The sequence below is a fragment of the Symsagittifera roscoffensis genome, chromosome 3, assembly GCF_963678635.1.
Source record: "Symsagittifera roscoffensis chromosome 3, txSymRosc1.1, whole genome shotgun sequence".
Classification (NCBI taxonomy): Eukaryota; Metazoa; Xenacoelomorpha; order Acoela; family Convolutidae; genus Symsagittifera; species Symsagittifera roscoffensis.
In genome coordinates this window covers 63,821,609-63,844,588 of record NC_087064.1, presented here as the reverse complement: position 1 = coordinate 63,844,588, position 22,980 = coordinate 63,821,609, and the positions used below count along the sequence as shown (strand labels likewise).

Sequence of the window (22,980 nt, the reverse complement as noted above, 5' to 3'; positions counted from 1 at the left end):
CTACGCCACAGCCGAACACAATGACATATCCGACGAGGAGGTAGTAGCTTTTGAAGAGGGGCACGAACATGGTGAAGGCGCCGGCTATCATCAGGGCCACATTGTTCATCATGAGGGGGTCCACCCAGGGGTTGTCGGAGAGGAAGCCGGCTAGGAGTCTGCCGAAGGTGTTGCTCAGACCCAGGATGACCATGAGGGTGGAGCTTTCTGAAAGCAGCACATTCGCCTCCTGTTCTGCATAACTGGCCAGGTAGACGAAGGGGATGAACAGGGCTGCAAATAACCAACACTTTCTCATTCAGCTGCTCCATAAGAGTCTAGCAAAGCAACCAAACAATTGCATACCAGTCTGAAGAACCACACAAAAGCAGATCACTCAGCGTTTTATACCAACCAAACAATTTTCAGAAAGCACACACAAAAGTGGAAGTGGAACCCTAACCCCTCAGTCGCTCTTAGGTGTGTGATAACTAATGAAACTTCCCTTAGTTCTATGTTGTAAAAATAATAAAAATTCCAAGAAATAAATTCAGAATCGTTTTGTTTTCTTTTCTTAGGCACAGATCTACTGGCCTAGTCCATAGCTTCGAATGGTTATCTCTCATTTTATGATCAGTCTTTTTTTAGATCGGCGCAAATGACTTTGACCACTTCAAATCACTAACAATACAATAATATAAATAACTTCAAGGTTACTGCAACTCGACTGGCAAGAAATTCCAGTTTTTCTAAGCAAGCTATTCAAGCTCTGAAACTTTGAAATTTCAAGCTATTTTATAGATCAAAAAATCGGTTCGCGAAAAGTTGAAATTTCCAAATTGTAAGCAAGCAACTCAAGCTAAAAAAAAATTAAAATATTTCAAATTGTTTCCTAGACCGAATCGTAAATCTCTGAAACTTTGAAATAAATAAAGGTTTGCAATGAAAATGTTTACTGAAAGTTTTGATAAAACTCAAGCCTTTCGCAAAACGATACGGTCTATGAAATAGCCTGAAATACTTCGAAGTATTCTGAACACGCTATTCATGTGATGAAACTTTGAATTATCTCAAGTTTCCGCAGAGCAAATCCATTGGCGAAACGTTTGTTTTTCTAGGCAAGCAATGCAAGCGATGAAACTGTGAAATATTTTAAAACATTTCAAAGCGCAAATCGGTTTGCAACAGCTAGTTGTTCTAGCAAGGAGGTTGCTGTTTTTATTTGGTTCGTTTCAGAATCATATCAATCTGAAAAGACCAAAATTTGGGAAAAAACGGACGGGCACTGTCTAGTTTTGAAAAAGAATTGAGTTCATCTTGTCTGAAGAATTGAATTTTTGTCAAAATAATTCTTGAATATTCCAAACTTACGAAAACTTGAAAGTTCTAGAACATTCTTGGCCTTCTCTTAAACGTTAAGCCCAAAGAATTTTTTAAATGTTGCATTTGACAAAGCTAAAACATTGCGTTCAGTTAAACATTGCGTCCATGGAGCATTCCGATTTTCATTTAATGTATAAGATAACTTCAAGGTTACTGCGACCGCAGTACCAGAAGGTGCATAGTGAGAGAAGACTCGTTTTGTTTTTTGAAGAGAATTTTACAATTCTTAAGCCATGTGCTGATTGGACGAAAAAAAAGTAAGCATCAATCAGATTCAATGCATTCAAATCTATTTTGTTGTTCAGAGTTCTTACCCATCATGGTGCAGACAGTTGCAAAAACAAGGAGAGAAAAACTTTTTCTCTTCAACAGGGAGAAGTCCAGCATCTCTTTCAGGGGTCCCAGTACGGCATCTTTTAAATTATCCTCCTCCTCGTCTCCCCCCTCCCCATTCTTCACACTTTCATACTGAGTCACATCAGGTATGGAGTAGTAGCCGTCATTCGAATACACTGTGTGTCGCGAGCGTCCCGGGGACAAGTTGCGTTCGCTCACCACTCGGTTCCGCAGGTCAAGATTGGATGCTCGGAAAGTGTCAATTCGGAAAGTGCTGCGTCTCGTGTTGCCTTCCCGAGGCACTCCTGTTCGAATGTAGCGGCCACCACCGCCGCCTTGTGGCTGCGCAATTTGGGTCCGACTACGATTCGTCTAAAAGATCACTAAACACTGCAACAATTCTTGAGAGTTTCCAATCGGAACCAGCTGTATTTTCAAACCTTTGGCAATCTTTTGTTCGAATATTTGTTTTGGTGCAGTTTTTTTCACAAGTATTGAGGCGTTTGAAAGACACGATCCTTTCTGTTACAACATAATCGATTTTAAAATTTACAAAACACAGCTTACAACTTTTTAAAGAAGATCAGTGCTCCCAAACTTAATATAAAAAGCAAAATATTCGAACAAGGGAATCGCGAAAAAGCCAAAAAACCAAGTATCGTTTCCAAATCCCCCATGTGCCAGCTGCTTACATTCTGTTGTCCATAGTACTCCTCGTGGGTGTCCCACAGATGGCTCACTTCGTAAATGGACCCCACTTGAGCTCCATACCCGTTCATAGTCACCGGAGGCGAGGGTGAGACGGAGTCTGGAACGTGCTGGGACCCAGGGTACTGGAGCATGTTGCCTTGGGATCCCCCGTAGAAGGTGCCTGGCATGTCGTCGTTGTAACTACCTACTAGCAAATCAACGCGGATTTCATTCCTATAAAATGGATCCTTTGGGTCTTTTGAATCTTTCAAAGTCGTTTTCTGGTGTCGCTCTAACCGGTGGCGTCCCTCATGATGGAGGAACCAAGCGTTCGGAACTGATTGTCAGTTTTTTTCAGCCAATCAGAAATGAGTAGTCAAAAATCTCAAAGAAATCGCAAAAAAACCACAGAAGTGAATACAGATGTGCATCCAGGCCATTAAAATTAATATTGACGGATTAAAATAATCAGATACATGAATTTTCCCATATTGCAAGATCGAAGTCGGGTATTGAAAAATTTTTGAACTGATTTTAAAAAATGCAAAAAACAACGAAAATCTGCACCAATTATACAGAAAACTTTGCTGTACCGCTATAAATCATTTTCTGTTAATAATGACTTCGGTCTTGTGCAAAAGCCATTCAGGCAATAGGAACCTCTATCGATTCTGATTGGTTAAAAGAGTTCCATCATTCGGTCCCTCCATCGTGAGAATACCCCCCCCTCCCCCCAATTTAACCCACTCGAACATTATGGCACTTTTCAAATTTTGCGAAGAGCATAAACTGTTTACTTCTCCTCCAATGTATTTATGAGTGGATTATGATTAGAATTTTTGACCAATAAGATTGAGGATGTAGTTATGAGAATAAGTGCTGCTGTTGAGTTACTCCAGAAACAGAACGGAGAAAGAAGACAAATAAAGCCAACCTCTGTTGCCTATGTGAGTAGTGCGGACGGTGGGAGTGTGGTCTACATGGATGGAGTCATCGTCCTCGTCCTTCTTCATCACTCTGAAATCGGCACTTCTGATTGGTCGGAACAGTGTGCCCATGGCCACCATGTTCAGAATGAGTCCCACTATGATCCAGACGACGCCTCGCCAATCGTAGCGTGAGAAGAGGAACACGACCACTTTGGACATGACCGAGGCGCCCACGCCTGACCCGGACACTATGAAGCCCATGGCGGTGCCTCTCTTGGCCTGGAACCAGTGACTGGCCACCACTATCGAGGGCAGGTACACCAGACCGAAGCCACACCCTGTACACAACAAGCAGAAGTCACAACAACAACAACTACTACTTTGCTTAGCTGTGGTGACCAACCAAAAAAATTGCCGAAGTTCAAACGAATTGTTGATGAGACGACCTTCAGTTAACATCATTTTTTTACTGGATCAAAAATAATTGACTAAATAAAAATCCTAATATATTTGAAATTACTCGCTCTTTTTGCTCTTTTTAAATATTGAGCTACACGTCAGATAGACACAAGTTAAGGTTTTTTTAAAAAAAGATAATTGTTTAATTTGCTAACTAACAGTCATTTATGGTTTCCAAGTTAAACTCAAGCCTCTGCGCGGCATTCGCTCCCCAACCCTTACTTCACGGGTCTCTTCAGCTCCCCCACGTTAAACAATTGTAATGGTATCTCTTCAAAAATAACTACCCCTATTAAGAACCAAGTCAATGGTTGAGTAGCATATGCGGATTTTGTACCCCCGATGACTCCCCAGCAGAGGATGAAGTAGTTGATGGAGGGTGCGATGGTGGACAGGATGAAGCCAACTGAGGCCATGATGGACCCCAACACTGTGATACCCCTGGCGCCATATTGGTTCTCCAGGGCACTGCTCACCGGACCTACAACACAAAAATACACATGCACAACACACTAATATACACACATATACATATAGGGAATAGTAAACCATCCGATTCAAAAAAGTTAGCAAACAGCATGATAAAATTTTTACCTGATTTTCAGCTAGCGCTCAGCTATCTACAATGGATGTCTATTGGCGTCCAAGTACAACGCAACCTTATGAAGAAATTGTTAGTTGCACAAAAATTGTATAAGGATTCAGGCCTAGATCAACTAGGGTTAAAGGGATGGGGTTAGAGAATGAGATTTGATTGGACGTTTCAACTGAGGACAAAAAAGGGAGGTGATTGAAGGAGAAGAAATAAACAAAGAAAAAAATTAGTTGTTAAACTGAACATCACAAAAACACAAGTTACATTGTTGCCGATTATTTTGTTAATTTATGATACCCACCTGATCTTGTCTCAGTTTAATGAGTTTTAATGAAGTTTAACTCCATCCAGATTCTATAAAATTAATCTGTTTTTGATCTGTTTGACCTTGCAACAATCTGACCTCAGCACTCCCGCACCGAGCGCCCATGGATTCTAATCGATTATAATGGATTCCCGAGACAAAAATAATCGATTATAATCCATTACGGATGTAAAATTCAGACCACGAAATCGATTATATTGCCATTATAATCGATTATTTTTGAGAAAAAATAATCCATTATAATCGATTATAATCGATTATAATCCATTATTTTTGTCACTGAAATCGATTATTTTGTCAAGAAAATCCATTATAATCCATTATTTATGAGGTTAAAAAATCCATTATAATCCATTATAATCGATTATAATCGATTATTTATGAGGTAAAAAAATCCATTATAATCCATTATAATCCATTTTAGTTAGCTATTTCAGCGATTCTATTTTTAGTTCTAATTATGCCTGGAAGAAAAAAAGCAAGTTTAAAGATGTAAAATTACAAAACTGCAAATATACGACCGCTTGGTCCAATATCAGCATGTATCCCATCAATGTTGGACAACGTTGATCCACCTTAAACTTGCTCAGAGTTTTCGTTAACTAGTCGAGTTAATTGTTTTTGATGGGACAACACTAAGTGCGACAGTCCCATCGTCAATTCGTTCTCGGACAGATTGTTGCTTCGTTTGCTTCTGGAATACAGGATTCTCGCACATCTTAATGCAGCCCTGGTTGTCTTCGTTAATGACTGTCAGCAGGTCAGGCACTCATAAAACTCATCTCACTGAGGAGTGATTGTAGATGAGGAGCCTCTCAAATAGCTCCAGTTTCATTTGTAGATATGGACGCAGTTGGTTGCTGAATAGTGCCCCAGCTGGGTGTTGCCCCTTTTTCTGCAAAAAAAGCGACAGGCAATAGTTCACAAGTATCCATACCTCCACCCTAGTCAACATCTGCAGATCCATATAGCTCGAAGCCGTGAACTTCCTTAATATAGCACAGCTAATGATTTTTGCCTCCTTTTAGATATCGAAGTAACCATTTGGCAGCCATTAGGCTAGGATTTTTTGGACAGCGGGAGAGATGACTCAGATTGCCACTTTAGTCCTCATTTTTCATTAAGACTACTTCTGCTGGCCCTCCTTTAGATCAGCCCTTCTTCGATAATGATGAGCTGATATCCGCTGGATATTTGCTGATTTGCAGTCGGCTAAACCGAAGCGCTCCAAATTTTGTCATTGTTGATTCGTTGTTACGCAGTTACTTAGCCAGATGACCGCTTGATCTAGAATCCCACAATTCCAGGAACCAATACAATGGATTTTGTCATGCAGTCGGAATATCGACCCTCGTATTTGCGACTTCATGTTATCGCCTGCACCTAATGATGACAAAGCCAATAGTATCGTCTTCGTTTCGGGTTCGCAGGTCGGAGCAAACTTCTTTTTGAAGTCTAATCATGCAGCTCGCACAAACAGTTGGTTAAATACATTGCTTCGCACGGCTTTGGTTTTCCTGTTGCATCTTTGCTTACAACAAGAGCTCTCTTAGATCAATGACTTGTCTTGCTCGATTGTGTTCTAACAACAAAAGTGCATGTCCTCATTGATTTTTTCCGCCGCTAAAGCCTAAAGTCTGAAAAGTTTCTGGGCTCTTGTATTCTGATCGTTGAAACATGGTCGTAATCCAGTTCGTATGAATGGGTGAGTTCCGCGTCATTGCTGACCTTTGCGTTGTACGCTCAAAAATGGTTCATATGCTTCCTGCTTGTCCAAGTCCTCTTGACCGGCCCCCACTGAAATTCACTATCAACTGCACTACCAATCAGAAATTGGTTCTCGCCGCGCTGGCTTTCTAAAAATCATTTCAACCCTCGAATGTAGCCGTAGGGCTTGCGATAGCATAATGTCAAACAAGAAGTCGTAAAGAACGATATCATCATGGAAAGTCACGATCCTTGATCGCACCGCTCCTCTTGTCTCTACCCGCATCCAGTTTCAAGCGTTAATAATCGATTATATTACGATTTTAGTACCAGTCTCACTATAATTGAGAAACAATCAATTTTAATCAATTAATAATCGTATATAATCTCTCTTTTTAAATTCAAATTATAATTAACTATAATCCATTATAATCGATTATAATCGATTATTTATTCGTCTATTTTTTGATACAATTATAATCGATTATAATTGATTATAATCCATTATTTTTATTCAAATTTCTATTTTATTAGTTTTGCACAAAAATCCATTATAATTGATTATAATTGATTATAATCCCTTTTGTTTGTCCATTTTTGTCTTCGAAGTTGCATCTAAATTGCGTATATTTTATGCTTTTTGTGTACGTTGGTTCCTATGAAAAATGAGAAAAATGTTTTTAAAGTTTTCCAATTAATTCAAATTTATAAGTTTTTTTTTCATTTTTTCCCCATTAGAGTTGTTTTGTGATGCATATTTTAAGCTTTTTTAAACACCAAAACATCAGCAGATTGATTTAGTTTCATGATTGATTCGGAAAATTTATTTATCATCTACCGCGAGAACCTTTCCACTCATATGAAAGGATCTCTATGAAACTTTTGTTTCGTGGTATAACTTTATGTTCAGATGAACCAAAGTGTTCAAGAGATCTCTCTTTCAGAGATTTTTTATTGACACAAAAAAATAACCCATAAGATATATTTCGAATAAAAGAAAATTTCGGCAAAATAAGAGATTATAATCGATTATAATCGATTATAATTGATTGTAAGGGTTTTTAGTAAGAACTATAATCAATTATAATCAAATATAATCGATTATAAGAGTTAATAATCTCTTGGAAAATATCACGATTATAATCAATTATAAATCCCTTAAAGACCTAATTTTGGTAATTATAATCGATTATAATTGTCAAAAAATCATCATAATAATCCGTTATAATCGATTATTTACGCCTAAACTTGGATGCGGGTAGATCCATCAACAAATAGGCTTTGTTTTTCTCAACCTAGCCGTTGAAAATATATTTTTTTACTGTTTGGGTCTAGTTGCCGGCTAATGCGTTGGTCCAGATACTACGCCAGGCATCCGAGACACAAAACTTAGCACATTTTTGGCAGCGACTCAGAGTTAGAACTAGAAATGACGGGTTGGGACTTGAGACTGGGATTATATCGCCATATTGCTTCACAGGTAGCTGCCCATCATCTGATTCGAATAGATGAGAAGCAGCTGCGGCAAAACTGAAGCATGAAGCTCCCCTTAATGCAACCATGAGACGTTCTCGCTTATCAGGTTTAGGCTGTAGTTAAGCAAAAACAGCGGGTTACGAAATTGTAGCCCCTCACATCATCTCGCCCACACTTGGAAAGTTCTAAGGTCTTCGCACCTGATGCACATGCCGGGTTGGACCCACTGCTTTGAGCACAAGGTTGACCACTGTTACATCTCAACTTGCAGTGCAGTCGGGTCGGGTCATATACCCCTTCCTGCGCAAATAGCAAATTTTACTTGAGACTCCTGTCTTCCTCGCAGCTTGCATGAGCACAGTCCTTTCTTCACAACGAGTCTTCCCCGGGTTTTCGCAGTTCCTCAAACTCCCAGCTCTAGAAACGTGTCAGCTGGTTCAAAGCTCTCCAACATCACAAAATGGTCATTCATGATAGGCAGCCCATTGGGCACCACAGCATTGAAGAGTGGGGTGGTTATTTTTTCTATAAAACTTGGGTCATCAGCACTTGGCTTAGACCGAAGTAGTTATCGAGAACCTCCTCTGACCCTAGGCGCAGTTTTGCGCACTGGTTCACTATACTTCTTTGCACTGTAATTTTCTCTTGGAGCACTATGAGGAATTACACTTCATCCAAATGACGTAGCCGTTCGTTCCCGAGCAGTCGTTCTTCAACAGGTCAATGTGGTTGTGCTTAGAACCGCACAAGGTTTCAATTTTCTTGCTTCTGCTTGATCATTTCTGCCTGATGATGCAACTTGATGGTGTAGGCTATGCACTGCTCAACTTTTAGTTTCTAGGGGAGAGTGGGTTTTGCCCTTGGCAGATGCAGATTGTTTTTGCCCGTTACTTTAGTGAACATGCTCTTACTTTGCACCAGCGCCACAATATTCGCCGACGATTCTTGACAATTTTCATACTTCAATCGAATGCCGCCAGTTTCAAGTCCATCATTGCTAAAGGCTACTAACTATAAGCTGCAAACTCTGATAGAAAGTTAATTGGGCAAAACCTGGGCCATAACTTGCTTGCATTCAGAGGTAGATCAACAAGGTTTAAGGAGTCGAAGTTAGAAACTGAGATTAGATCTGAAAGTTTCAATTGAGAATAAAAAAATGAGAAAGGGGATTAAGTTGACTTCGCAAGCTGAGCATCACAAAAGTACCAGTTGTGTAATTTGCGACCAATTACTGTGTTTATGATCACCAGTTGAGATTTCTGAGTTTGATGAAATCTAGCATATGCTCTTCACTCAAACTGTCTTTGATCTGTGAGACCTGGGATTAGTCTGACCTCAACAACTTGAATGAAAATCATGATGAAGATAGAAAAACGTATGATTTTTTTTGCATAACTTTTCTAGATTTTGCTTGATACATTTTTCTCGAAGGAAGAAGTTTCTTTGCGATGTTTATTTTTGAAGTGGCTGAACCGAATCTTCAAGTGATAGCTGCTAAGATTGTGTTTATCTAAGATAAAGCTACTGAGCGGTAAGTTATGGAGCGCCATTAACTGATTTTTAACTGCTTTTTTTAAAATTACAATAAAAGGTGCGACTTCAGAAAAGACTTGAGCAGCGCGACTTAGGAAAAGACTGACGCCGCGACCCAAGAAAAGACTGACGGTGCGATTTAAGAAAAAACCGACGGCGCGACTTCAGAAAAGACTGACGGCCCGACTAACGAAAAGACCGACTACGCTTCTTACGAAAAGATTGACTGCGCGACCCAAGAAAAGACTGACGGCGCGACTTCAGAAAAGACTGACGGCGCGACTTACGAAACACACGCACGCGCACACACACGCACACACATGCACGCACACAGAAACACACACGAACGTCAACGCACAAAAACAGACGCATGCACGCACACACGCTCACATTTACACACGCTTGCACTAACGTCCACAAGCTCACATACAGACACACACACACACACGCGCACGCATACCCACGCACACAAAACATCGATCTAAAACAAAATGACCTTTTCAAAAATATTAAGGGTCTAAGGAAAAAGCAAAGCATTAAAATGACCTTCTACAGAAAATTTGATAATATCCGGTCCTGTTTGGAAGAAAAAAATTTAGTTTTTTCCCATTTTTCGAAGGTTGAGTATTGCCTAAGAAACTATGTCGAACATCGCGTGTTTGCGTTTTCATATGGGAGGAGATCTCCTGAACACACACACAAACACATACACAAACAAACACACACACACACACACACACACACACACACTTGCTTGCACGCACTCACACCCGCACGCAAGCTCACATACACATGCACACACATGCACTCACGATCACACACACACACCAAAGCACAGGCACACGCACACTTGCACACACACGCTCGCACGCACACACGCACGCACTCACGCAAGCAAGTTCACACAGAGACACACACATGCACTCACGATCAGACACACACACCAAAGCACAGGCACACGCGCACGCACACTTGCACACACACGCTCGCACACACACGCACGCAAGCAAGTTCACACACAGGCACACACACGCACTCACGATCAGACGCAGACACACACGCCCAAGCACAGACAAACACAGATGCATGCATGCACACACGCTCACATTTACACACGCTTGCACTTACGCCCGCAAGCTCACATACAAACACACGCACACACACACACACACACACGCACACACACACACACGCACACACACACGCACACACACACAAACACACACACACACACAGGTGCATACCCACGAATACAAAACAAAAACATAAAACAAAATGAGATTCTCAAAAACAATAAGAGTCTAAGGAAAAAGCAAAGCTTTAAAATGACCTTCTACAGAAAAGTTGGTAACCTCCAGTCTGGTTTTTAAGAAAAAAAATTAGTTTTTCTCATTTTTGAAAGATTTAGTATTGTATAAGAAACTATGTCGAGAATTACCAAAAGAATAACGGTCTGATAACAAAGCAAAGCTTTAAAAAGACCTTCTACAGTTAGCTTTTCTCATTTTCATCGGGAGATTGAGAGCCGGCTAAGACACTGTGTCAACCATTGCGTGATTGAAAAACACACACACACACACACACACGCACACACACACACATAAACGCAAGCACCCACGCACACGCCTACACACATACACACACAAACACACATACAAACCATCATTCTAACACGAGTAAGGATGAAGAAAAGACTGACGGCGTGACTTAAGAGAAGACCGACGGCCCGACTTCAGAAAAAACCGACTGCGTGTCTTACAAAAAAAATTGACTGCGCGACTCTAGAAAAGACTTACGGCGTGACTTAAGACACACACGCACGCGCACACATGCACGCACACAGAAACACACACACGCACTTCAACACACAAAAACAGACGCACGCATGCCACGCACACACGCTCACATTCACACACGCTGGCACTAACGTCCACAAGCTCACATACAGACACACACACACACACGCGCACGCATACCCACGCACACAAAACATCGATCTAAAACAAAATGATCTTTTCAAAAATATTAAGGGTCTAAGGAAAAAGCAAAGCTTTAAAATGACCTTCTACAGAAAATTTGATAATATCCGGTCCTGTTTGGAAGAAAAAAAGTTAGTTTTTTCCCATTTTTCGAAGGTTGAGTATTGCCTAAGAAACTATGTCGACCATCCCGTGTTTGCGTTTTCATATGGGAGGAGATCTCCTGAACACACACAAACACATACACACACGAACACGCACACACACTTGCTTGCACGCACTCACACCCGCACGCAAGCTCACATACACATGCACACACATGCACTCACGATCACACACACACACACACCAAAGCACAGGCACACGCGCACGCACACTTGCACACACACGCTCGCACGCACACACGCACGCACTCACGCAAGCAAGTTCACGCACAGACACACACACGCACTCACGATCAGACACACACACCAAAGCACAGGCACACGCGCACGCACACTTGCACACACACGCTCGCACACACACGCACGTACGCACGCAAGCAAGTTCACACACAGACACACACACGCACTCACGATCAGACGCAGACACACACGCCCAAGCACAGACAAACACTCACGCACGCACACACACACGCACGCATAGAAACATACATGCACGCACACACTAATGCAGACACACGCACTCAAAGCATCATTCTAATACAAAATGACATTTCCTACAAAAATGAATAATAAAAACGGAGGGCCTTCGAAGCAAAAAAAATAGCTCGCCTTACTTTCGTCGGAATGAGAGTTGACTAAAAAATTATGTCTACCATTGCGTGTATGTATTACTTGTAGGAGGTGAACACAGCAAACACACACACAGACGCGCGCACGCACACACGCACACACACACACACACACACACACGCATAAAAGCATCAATGTAATCGAAAATGAAAATGATCTCTAATACAAAAGCAAGGCTCTAAAATGATATTCTACAGAATAGTTGGTAACCTACGTTCTAGTTTCGAAGAAAAAAAGTAGGTTCGGAAGGTTGAGAGTTGACTAGGAATTTATGTCAACCATTGCGTGTAAATGCTTTGGCGTGGGAGGAGAACACATGCACATAAACCAACGCACACGCACGCACGCAAGCGCGCACACACACACGCAAGCACACACTAACAGAGACACACGCACACAGACCATGATTCTATTGCAAAATGGAAATTCCTAAAATAAAAAAGATCTTAAAAAGCAAGGCTTTAAAATGACATTCTACAGAATAATTGGTAACCTCCATTCGGGCGTTGAAGACAGAAATGTTAATTCTTCTCACTTTCTTCTTAAGATTAAAAGTTGACTAAGAAATTATGTAAATCATTGAGTGTTTGTATTTCGCGTGAGAGGTGAAAACCGCCATCAAAAACACACGCGCACACTCACAGACACGCACGCACACAAACAAACAAACACACACACAAAAAGTACACGCAAACACACAGAGACACACGCAAACAAACGCACGCACACACACTCACACGTACGCAAACCTCCACCCACACGCACAAACACACACAAACGCAAGCTTTCACAATTGCACTTACACACGCATAAAATCATCATTCTAATACAAAATGAGATTTCCTAAAAGAATAATGGTCTGATAAAAAAACAAAGCTTTAAAAAGACTTTCTACAGTTAGTTTTTCTCATTTTCATTAGGAGATTGAGAGTCGGCTGAGACACAATGTCAACCATTGCGTGGTTGACACACACACACACACACACACACACACACACACACACACACACACAAACGCAAGCACCCACGCACAAACCTGCACACACACACACACACACACGCACACACACACACACACACACACACACACACACACACACACATACAAACCATCATTCTAACACAAGAGACATTTTCGAAAAAACTAAAGGCCCAGCTAAAGTTGGCGGTACCTGTTCGATGATTTTTGAGTTTTTTGTATGGATGAAATGTTGCCCAAAACCTTAGTTGTTGCTCAATTGGAAAATGAGTGGAATATTTGTAATTTTGGAATTTTCCCATTAAACATTTTTAATCAAACTTTAAGGCGTAGCATCTTATGCACGGTGGCTTCTCACAACCTGTTACCTTGATTAAAACCTTGATATCAGATTGAGTTGTATTCGAGCAGTCAAAAAGTTTTTAAAACGGTTAAAACTGAAAATGGTTATAAAAAGGAGCCTTTCACAACCCGTTCTACCCACTGAAACCAAAACCTCAGATTTGGGAAAGTAGTTTCCGAGAAAAATCAAACAATTTGAAAAAACGTCAAAAAATCGAAAATTTCGATGGTCAAAAAATCCAAAATTTTTCGAGGGTCATAACTTTTTTGATAAATAAACTTTGGGCATAACCGTTTAAACACGAGAATTTCTCACAACCCATTCTACACAATGAAAAGAAAATCTCAGAATCGGGAGGGTAGTTTTGATAAAAGTTGAACAGTCAAAAGATCGAAAATTTGTCCTTTCCGAGGGTCATAACTTTTTGAGGTAAAAAAATTGGGCGTAGCAGCCAATTCAGGGTAGCTTCCCACAACCTTTTTCTTTTGAACCCAAAAATTCAGATTTGGATGGATAGTATTTGAGAAAATGTAACAAAATCCAAAAATATGGTTTAAAAAAATTCCAGCCACACACTTTTTCGAAGGCTTTAAAAAAAGAGGGTAAGGCTAAGAGAGCCAAACATAATTTTTGCGTTAAAAATTTGAACGTAACCGTTTACGCAAGGAAGCTTTCCACAACCCGTTCTACACAATTACACCAAAATCTCAGATTCGGGAGCGTAGTTTTTGAGGAAAGTCAAAACGTTTCAAAAAACAGTCTTAAATTCAAAAATTTGATTTTTCCGAGGGCCATAACTTTTTGTGTTAAAAATTTTTGGGCATAAATGCTTACGCAGGGGAGCTTCCGATACTTTGTTCTACACAATGAAACAAAAATCACAGATTTGGGAGCGAAGTATTCAAGAAAAGTCAAAAAGTTTGAAAAAGCGGTTAAAAATCGAACATTTGACTACTCTGAGAGCCACAAATTTTTGGGTAAAAAAGATGGGCGTAGCCGCTAATGCAGGGCAGCTTCTCACAACTTTTTTAATCAAACTCAAAACCTTTAGATTAGGGAGCTTAATTTTCTAGAAAATGTAAAATGTCTAAAAATATGCTTCAAAAAATCCCCCACACTTTTTTTCGAAGGCTCTAAAAGGTCTGGTAAGGTAGAGAGAGCCTAAAAGTCAAAACTTTTGTGTAAATAAACATGGGAGTAACAGCTCAAGCAGAGGAGCCTCCCACAACCCGTTCTACCCCTTGAAACCAAAATCTCAGATTTGGGAAGGTAGTTTCCGAGAAAAATCAAAAAGTTTGAAAAAAACGGTCAAAAAATTGAAAATTTAACACTTCCGAGCGTGAAAAATTGTTTTGTAAAATCTCAGATTTGGCGGGCAGCTTTTAAGAAAAGTCGAAAAATTTCAAAAAACAGTAAAAAAAAATCCAAAAACTTGATTGTTCCGAGGGTCATAACTTTCTACGTAAAAAATGGGGCGTAACTGCTTATCCGGCATAAACTTCTGCGTGGTTGAATTTTTAGCTAGGCATTTATGACGGAATTTGTTTAATATTATTCGAAAGGTATTGTTTTCTTGAGCTCAAATTAGAAAAAAATATATTTCACCTGTGATCATTTTTCGTAAAGTTATGGGTTCAAAGATGCCATTTTGGCCAATTTGGGACAATTAACGCGCAATATTGTTCGCGCTAATAACGCGTGAACTGAAATTTAATCTGTTTTAGAAATTGTTCCAAATTGGTTGAAGGAAGCCTATTTGCCATTTAATTGATATTTTACTAGGAGCGAAGTTTCTCAATTTCTACTTTATATGGCGTGTGGGGGATAATCTCAATTTTTTTTATTTTCATGTTTTTTATTTCATTTAATTTTTTCATGTTATTACTGCTCCATAGACCTTAAAAGGCAGTCGGGACTTTCAGGGCTTTGCCGGATACCCGCTCTACATGTAGGGGGAACTTTTCACAACCCGCTCTACATAATGAAACAAAAATTTCAGATTTGGCAGGGTATTTTTCGAGAAAAAACTTATTTTTGTCAAACAGGAACTAATGGACAAGTTAAAAGGAAAGGCTTTAAAATGATCTTCTACTGTATAGTTGGTTACTCTACTCTAGTTTTTTTTTAAAGTTAGCTTTCCTCATTTTAATCAGAAAATTATGAGATTGGCTAAGAAACTATTTCAACCATTGCTTGCTTGACTTACACACACACACGCACAGAAATGCACGCACGCACGCACAAACACACAAACCGTCATTCTGATACAAAATGACATTTCCTATAACAATAACGTCTAAAAAAGCAAGGCTTTAAAATGACATTTTACAATAGAGTTGGTACGTTCCAGTCTGGTTTTTAAGAAAAAAAAGTTATGAGATTGGCTAAGAAACTATTTCAACCATTGCTTGCTTGACTTACACACGCACAGAAACGCACGCAAGCACGCACAAACACACAAACCGTCATTCTGATACAAAATGACATTTCCTATAACAATAATGGTCTAAAAAAGCAAGGCTTTAAAATGACATTTTACAATAGAGTTGGTACGTTCCAGTCTGGTTTTTAAGAAAAAAAGTTATTTTTTTCTCATTTTTATCTGAATATTGAGTGGTAACAAAAATTATACCAACCATTGCATGTATGTGTTGTTGTTTGGGGGAGGTCACACGCACACTCGCACACAAACATACACACACTTACACATCATTCTAGAAAAATGACTTTTTTTATTAGAATGATGGTTTAATAAAATGACAAGGCTTAAAAAAGACATTCAATAAAAACAGTTAGGCAGTTTCCTAAAATAAAAACAACAGATTTTTCTCTTGAATGATAAAATGAAAGACATTCGGCGCGACATTTTCCAATAAAATGCAAAAAGGCTGTTCGTATCAGGCCGACTGCTCGTATCAGGCCACTATGAACTTTAGGCCGATGAAATCAAAAGTGAAGACTTAAATTTTGAGTCGTGTACGGAATTAATAAAGCCAATTAGCTGCCTCAATTCAATTTTGTACGATTTTGTAGTGCAAGAAAATTTGCCAGGTGGAAATTAAAACATGAGCATTTTGGGCAGACTTGTGGCAGGATACCATAGTGGCGTGCACACTCGGCTGGTCTCATGAAGCTTAAGGGATCGATCATTGGAAGGAGTGTTTTGAAATTGGTCTAAAAAACAACCTGAGTTTTCATATTCGAAAGTCGGAACAAAAGATAACAAAACTGCTCGTATCAGCGCGAAGCCCTGATTGTTCCGAATGCTTTTTAAGGTCTATCGAGCAGAAATAACATGAAAAAATTAAAAGTAAAAAAATAGATTGGAAAAACTTTTTATTTAAATTTGAGTTTTTTTGTGAAAATCATCCCGCACACGCCATATAAAATACAAAGTGATAGATTTCGCTGCTAGTAACCAATCAATTGTGGCAAATAAGCTTCTTTCAACCAATTTGGAACGAATTCTAAGACGAATTAAATCTCTGCTTACGCGTTAATACCGTGAAATATATCGCGCGTTAATGGTCCCAAATTGGCAAAAATGGCATCTTTGAACCCCATAATTACGAAAAATGATCACAGGTGAAAATGACAATCTTTAAACCCCCAAAATAGCAAATCTTTAAACCCCCTCGCTGTGCACAAATATTCCATTACTTTCGTTACAAAAGTTGGAACAAAAACATGATAAAACAAGTACCTAGCCGTCAATTAATGGGAAAATGCATTTAAGTTTAATAAGAGAAAGAATAACTTGAGCAAAGAGAGTTAAATAGGAGCGCTCAAACAAACGCACACTCAAAGCGTTGACCATCACAGACCTACGGATATAGAGCGCGCTGAAAACAAGTGAAACAAGACTGCTCGTATCAAGGCAAATCCCTGAATGTTCCGACTGCCTTTTAGGGTTTATAGAGCAGTAATAACATTAAAAAATTAAATGAAATAAAACAAAATGAAAAAAATTCTAAAATTTGAAAATTTTTATGAAAACCATCACCCCACACGCCATATAAAGTAAGGATAGATTTCGCTCCTTGTAATAAATCAATTATGGCAAATATGCTTCTTTAAACCAATTTGGAAAGATTTCTAAGACGGATTATATCTCCGCTTACGCGTTAATAGTGCGAAATATATCGCGCGTTAATTGTCCCAAATTGGCCAAAATGGCAATCTTTAAACCCACATAACTTTACGAAAAATGATCACAGGTAAAATATCTTTTCAAATTTAAGCTTAGGACAGCAATACCTTTTGAATGATATAAAAAATTCCGTCAAAAATGGCTAGTTAAGAAGTCGAAATTTGTCTGAAGAAAAAAAAACCCACCCCGAGGACAAATATTCCCTTACTTTCGTATCGAAAGTCGGAACAATAAATATCCAAGCTTCAATTTTTCAAATAGACTTTACAAATGCGTCCAGCCTGAATCCATTTTGGTTTTTATTTTAAGTCATCGTTATCTTCAACGCGATTTAAAATATTTCCTTTCCTTTTTTTCGAAACTCGTAACAGCAACTTGCATCAGGGGATTGCAAAAAGGTATCATTTTGAAGTTGTTCATACAATTTTGGATTACGTTTCAAATGGCATAATTACCAAATGGCATAAAAAATGAAAAATTTCCCAAATGACATGAATTTCATGCTAAAGTTGCATTGAGAAAATCGAGAACAATTTTTTCGTGAACAATATGAGAAAATTAGTCAATTGAAAAGTTGATTGACACTTAATCTTGAAAAAATTGTAGAATTTTAAATCAAAAGCGAAAAGCATATGCTTGCCCTTATTGGCAAGCTTCTTTTGGTCAATTTTTCCGACTTAACATTTGTTTGGAAGCAGTTAGTTCCAAATTTTGTTCACGTGTTTTCGTTCCTGACAAACTGTTGGAATTAGAAATTTATAGAAAACATTTGAATTACAATGAAAACTTGAAATTTACGCCATTTGGGAAAAATTTCATTTTTATGCCATTTGGGAAGTTACCCAATTTTGTATTTTGATAGACTACAAAATCAGTTGAGTCAAAGTTTTATTTATGTTTCGATAAGTTCATTAGTTTGGTAAGGTGAAATAATTTTCTTCTCAAAATTAACTTATGAAAAATTCGTAATTTCTCCCTCCTAAATCGGTTTGGGTGGGGAGATTTTGTACGGTTGATCCTTAAAATTTTTTCGGATCAAGGCAGAAGTATTTTTCATTATTCATCGAGTTTTTAACATGAAAATTAAGTATTCATGAGATGATTTGTAAACAGGGACTTAAAATAAACTTAAAATATGCAAAAAATTGAGCAGAATGTTTCTGGAATCAACTGACAAATTCTGAAATACAGCTACTTTTAAAGGAAAATGCTTCAGTTGAAAAATGCACTTGCCGGTTTAATCCAAGCATGCCTAAGCATTCGTAACAAAATTCTGTCCTCTAAGTTTTTCTCTGAATTCCTTTTTTCCTCATAACATCCACTTATCGTTTGTCTTTTGATTCCAATCCAGACAATGGCCATCCGAAATGACAAAACCTCTAGGAAAGCCATTTTGAAATTCATTTTGTAAGCAATATAGCAAGCAAGGTAATTATCGGAACTTTCTGCACCACGCCAAAATTGGGCTTTTCCAGATTCGCAATCCCTCTTAAAAATACGATATTAAGTTGTTTAAAAACTGTTCATACGGCAATTTGCAAAAAATTGTGAAAATCTGTCACGTGTTCAAAACCAAACTTTTTTTCGAAAATTGAAACTTATTTATGAAAAACTTTTGTTTCTAACTTTATCTCAAAACAATCCATTGACCGTACAAAACAAAAAGTAAAAACAAAGATAATACACAGAAGCAAAGCGGAGTTTCGCACCTCTTGCGATACAACACAAACATAAAAAACCATAAATAGAAAAAAAAGAAAAATGTTGCAAAAATATAAGTGAACCTAAATTTTCGGCTAAAGCTGGAAATACCAGTTTGATTTTTTGAATTTGTTATAATAATGCAACCGGTTTTTTCTATTGAAACCTTCATCTCAGATTTGATAGATTAGTTTTTCAGGAAAGCTCAAAAACGCGGCTTTCCGAAATCCATAACTAAAGCAGAAAGGATTATGAAAACCGGGTTTCTCAAATTTCCAAAAAACGGTCATTTAATCACAAATGTAACTTTCCGAGAATCAAAAACTTTTACGTAAGAAAATTGGGGCGTAGCCCCTTATGAAGAAGAAACTCACAAAACTTGTTATGTCGATTGAACCCGAAAACTAGATTCGGGAGGGTGCTTTTCGAGAAAGGTCAAAGAGCGTCATATAACAAAAATTAATTTGTCCGCGGGCCATAAGTTTTTTGAAGTGAAAAAGTTTGGGCGTGGCCACTCATGCAGGGAGTTGCCAACAACCTGCGATCTCGATTGATGATCCCGAGAACAGTCAAAAAGTATCAAAAAAGCTATCAAAAAAATCAAAATTTGACTTTTTCGATGGCATTTACTGCGTTTAAAAAACTGGACTTCGCCGCTCACGCCAAGAAGCTTCCCACGACTCGTTTTACCAAGTGAACCCAAAATCTCAGATTTGGGAGGATGATCTTTACAGAAAATGAAAAAAAATGCATAAGAAAATCCCCAGCAGACTTTTTCAAAGTCTGTACACAGTGGGGTAGAGTAAACAGAAAAAGAGAATAGAGGTTTATATAGGCACAAAGGGAAGTAAGCAAGACGACCAGCTTTTTAAAAATTGGTAAAACAGCTCATCAGAAAAATTAAAATTTTGCAAACAGTGAAAAATAGAAAAGCCCAATACCATATATTTTCAGAATACTTGTTTTCATCGGTAGGGTGACAATTCATAACAGGCGATAATTGGTAACAGGCGACAAGTCGTAACAGGCGACGATTCATAACAAGCAACAATTCTCTACACCAGGCACCTTAGAAATATTGCGCGTGAAGCAGTGTACCTAGCTTAATCTACTGTTACGAAGTGTGGTTTTTACGAATTGTCGCCTGTTACGAATTGTCGTCTGTTACGAATTGTCGCCTCGCAGGAATTCCAGGAAAATATGCCAAGCAAGACATTCGAACTTTAAATCAGCAATGGAAAAAACTTGATTGATTTCATAATGATTTCATTGAAAACGTTCAAAAGTTTCCAGTCTACATGAAACTTCAACAAACGACACCTGCAACTACTATAATACTTGTTATCAGAACAGAAAAAATCTGAGAAGTGGCACCTAAACCAAAAAAAAACAATCAAAGTTCCTACAATTAATTTTTTAGAGGAAAAAATTGCAATTTCATACGTACTCATGTAAAAAAAAAAAAAAATTCCTCAGACTTTAGGATTCAAAAGCGACAGTGTTACCTCTAGGCCAGGTAGGAAGGAACCTGGAAGTTAAGGTACAACACAAAAGCAGGATCAATTTCTTGTAATAAAAGTTGTTTACGGGAAAAATTTTCAGTTCCCTATTACACGATACTTGTTTTCGCAAGTCTAATTATGGATATCGGATGTTTTGCAAGTAGCACAGAATGATCCGACTAAAATCATAGGAACTCTATAAAAAAATTCTTAAATTAAGTCTCGGTTTTTTTACGTGGTGCGATGACAGAACAATATAAACGAGTAGAAAATTAGTGAACTGATACTAGGACAGTTGTTTTCGAAAAATGAATCATAAATGAAATCAAGATTTTTCAGCGCAAACAAACAATTTCATTTAACAAACGGTTGTTTTACGCGCTAAAATTACAAATCATGCTCTTAAAATTACAAAGACTACAAACCAAAAACTTCAAAAGAGTTTTTCTGGACACTGGGACAACTTTTTGAAAATTCTAGTCATTCCAATTACAACTGAAAGGGCTTTAATGTGATGTATCACTTGGCCCGTTCCAATAAATATTTGTGCATTTTGACTTTTACTGGAAAAAAATACAACGCCCGATACAGAGTTCCTCCCCACTTTCAATGGCGTGAACAATGATTAAGACTGACCCATAATTAAGTAGCAGCCCTGACAGAGTGATCCGGCCATGGCTGCCTGGAAGGTGCTGGCTCCGAACTCGTTCTTGAAGTCATTCAGCAGCAGTCCGTAGGAGTAGCAAGTGCCGTCCACTATGAAGTTACACATGAAGCCCCCGAGGACTATGATCCAGCCATAGCCCCCGTCGGGATACGTGTTGGCCCACTCGGCCAGAGAAGACTCCACCGACATCAAATAAACTACAGGAGCAGTGCTCGAACAATAACCAGGACTAAATAGCTGTGCCAATAATAACTTTGTTTCTTTTTCCTACTGTTATTTTTGCTCACTGTTTCATCAAATCATGATATGTTTGAATAATATGATTCAATACTGATCCAAAAACTCTGATTGAGTTTTTTCGGAGTGCGGTCTGTATTTAGACAACGGCGTATTCATACTCGTCAGTAAGCAGACAATTACCATATTAACCAATCAGAATCAAGATGAGAAAGCAAATTTACGAAATAAATAACTATTAATTATTCATTTCTTCCTTGTCTCGATTCTGATTGGCTAATGCAGTATTTATCTAATTAATGACGAGTCTGAATAAGCTGTTGTCTAAATACTGCTACGTAACCGTTTTTTTAAATTCAACTTAAAACTTCAACTTGCAGAAGGTTCCGGGATAACACCGACATGTTTTACGGAGAAGACTTTAATTCAAAAACTATTATATCATGATTTGAACACGAATTTCAAACTGAAATGGCCAGACGAAATAAAGGAGAAGGAGACAATATGAAGTATACGAAGTTATTGTATGTGCATGAAGGTATGTTGCATCTATACGCACACTCAAACTACAAAACTTCTGTCACAGTTTGGTGACTGATTCTCTATTTAAGGCAAAATTGAACAGCGTACAGGTTAAATTTGGTTGAACAGAATATAAATAGAGCTTATCTGTAAGAAAGTGAGAAGAGATCTCGGGCTAATCTTCAATGTGTTCGGACAGAGAGAAGAAGAGCCATTTTTGTAGCTCTTTAGTTTCATTTTATCTTGGGCGAGTAAACTTCACTGATCCGGTTTTACAATTCAAACCCTCTAGTCGCACCACTTTCTCCTGGCAGAAGAACGGAATGGCAGAAAGTTAAATAGCCAATCAGGTTTTAGTATTCAAACATGTGTGAGTTTTGGACAGTCCAAGTAGTTCAAATTGGGACGAAAGCCTCTGCTATTCCGTCAGTGTGCTATGAGAGCAGTGTGGTTAAGGTCCAGCATTTGAATGAGTTTCAGTTGAATGTTAGATAAAGCTGAGAATGATTAATCATTTGAAAACACGCCATTGATTTAATTTGCTCAATAGCCCTTAGCTTTCGTTCCAGGAAGCTTTATCCATCTTTTTTGGGATTCTTGACTTCATGAATAACTTCAGTCAAAATAGATGTGCAGAGCTCAAATTATCAGCAGAGCCGTATATGTTAATTTCAAAGTTCAGCTTTCCCAGGCC

At 38.6% G+C, this 22,980-nt stretch overlaps 1 protein-coding gene across 5 annotated transcripts; it reads right to left on the bottom strand.

Moving 5' to 3' along the window:
• Window positions 1–22,554, bottom strand: LOC134841390 (monocarboxylate transporter 9-like; the record flags this gene model as incomplete). Of its 5 annotated transcripts, none has more annotated exon segments than XM_063857345.1 (7): window positions 1–273; window positions 1,677–2,070; window positions 2,391–2,596; window positions 3,323–3,655; window positions 4,114–4,257; window positions 21,497–21,813; window positions 22,219–22,554. In XM_063857345.1, coding segments are annotated over 6 exon segments (1,570 nt in total), but the record flags the coding sequence as incomplete, so codon positions are not given.
• Between the last annotated feature and the right edge of the window lie 426 nt (window positions 22,555–22,980).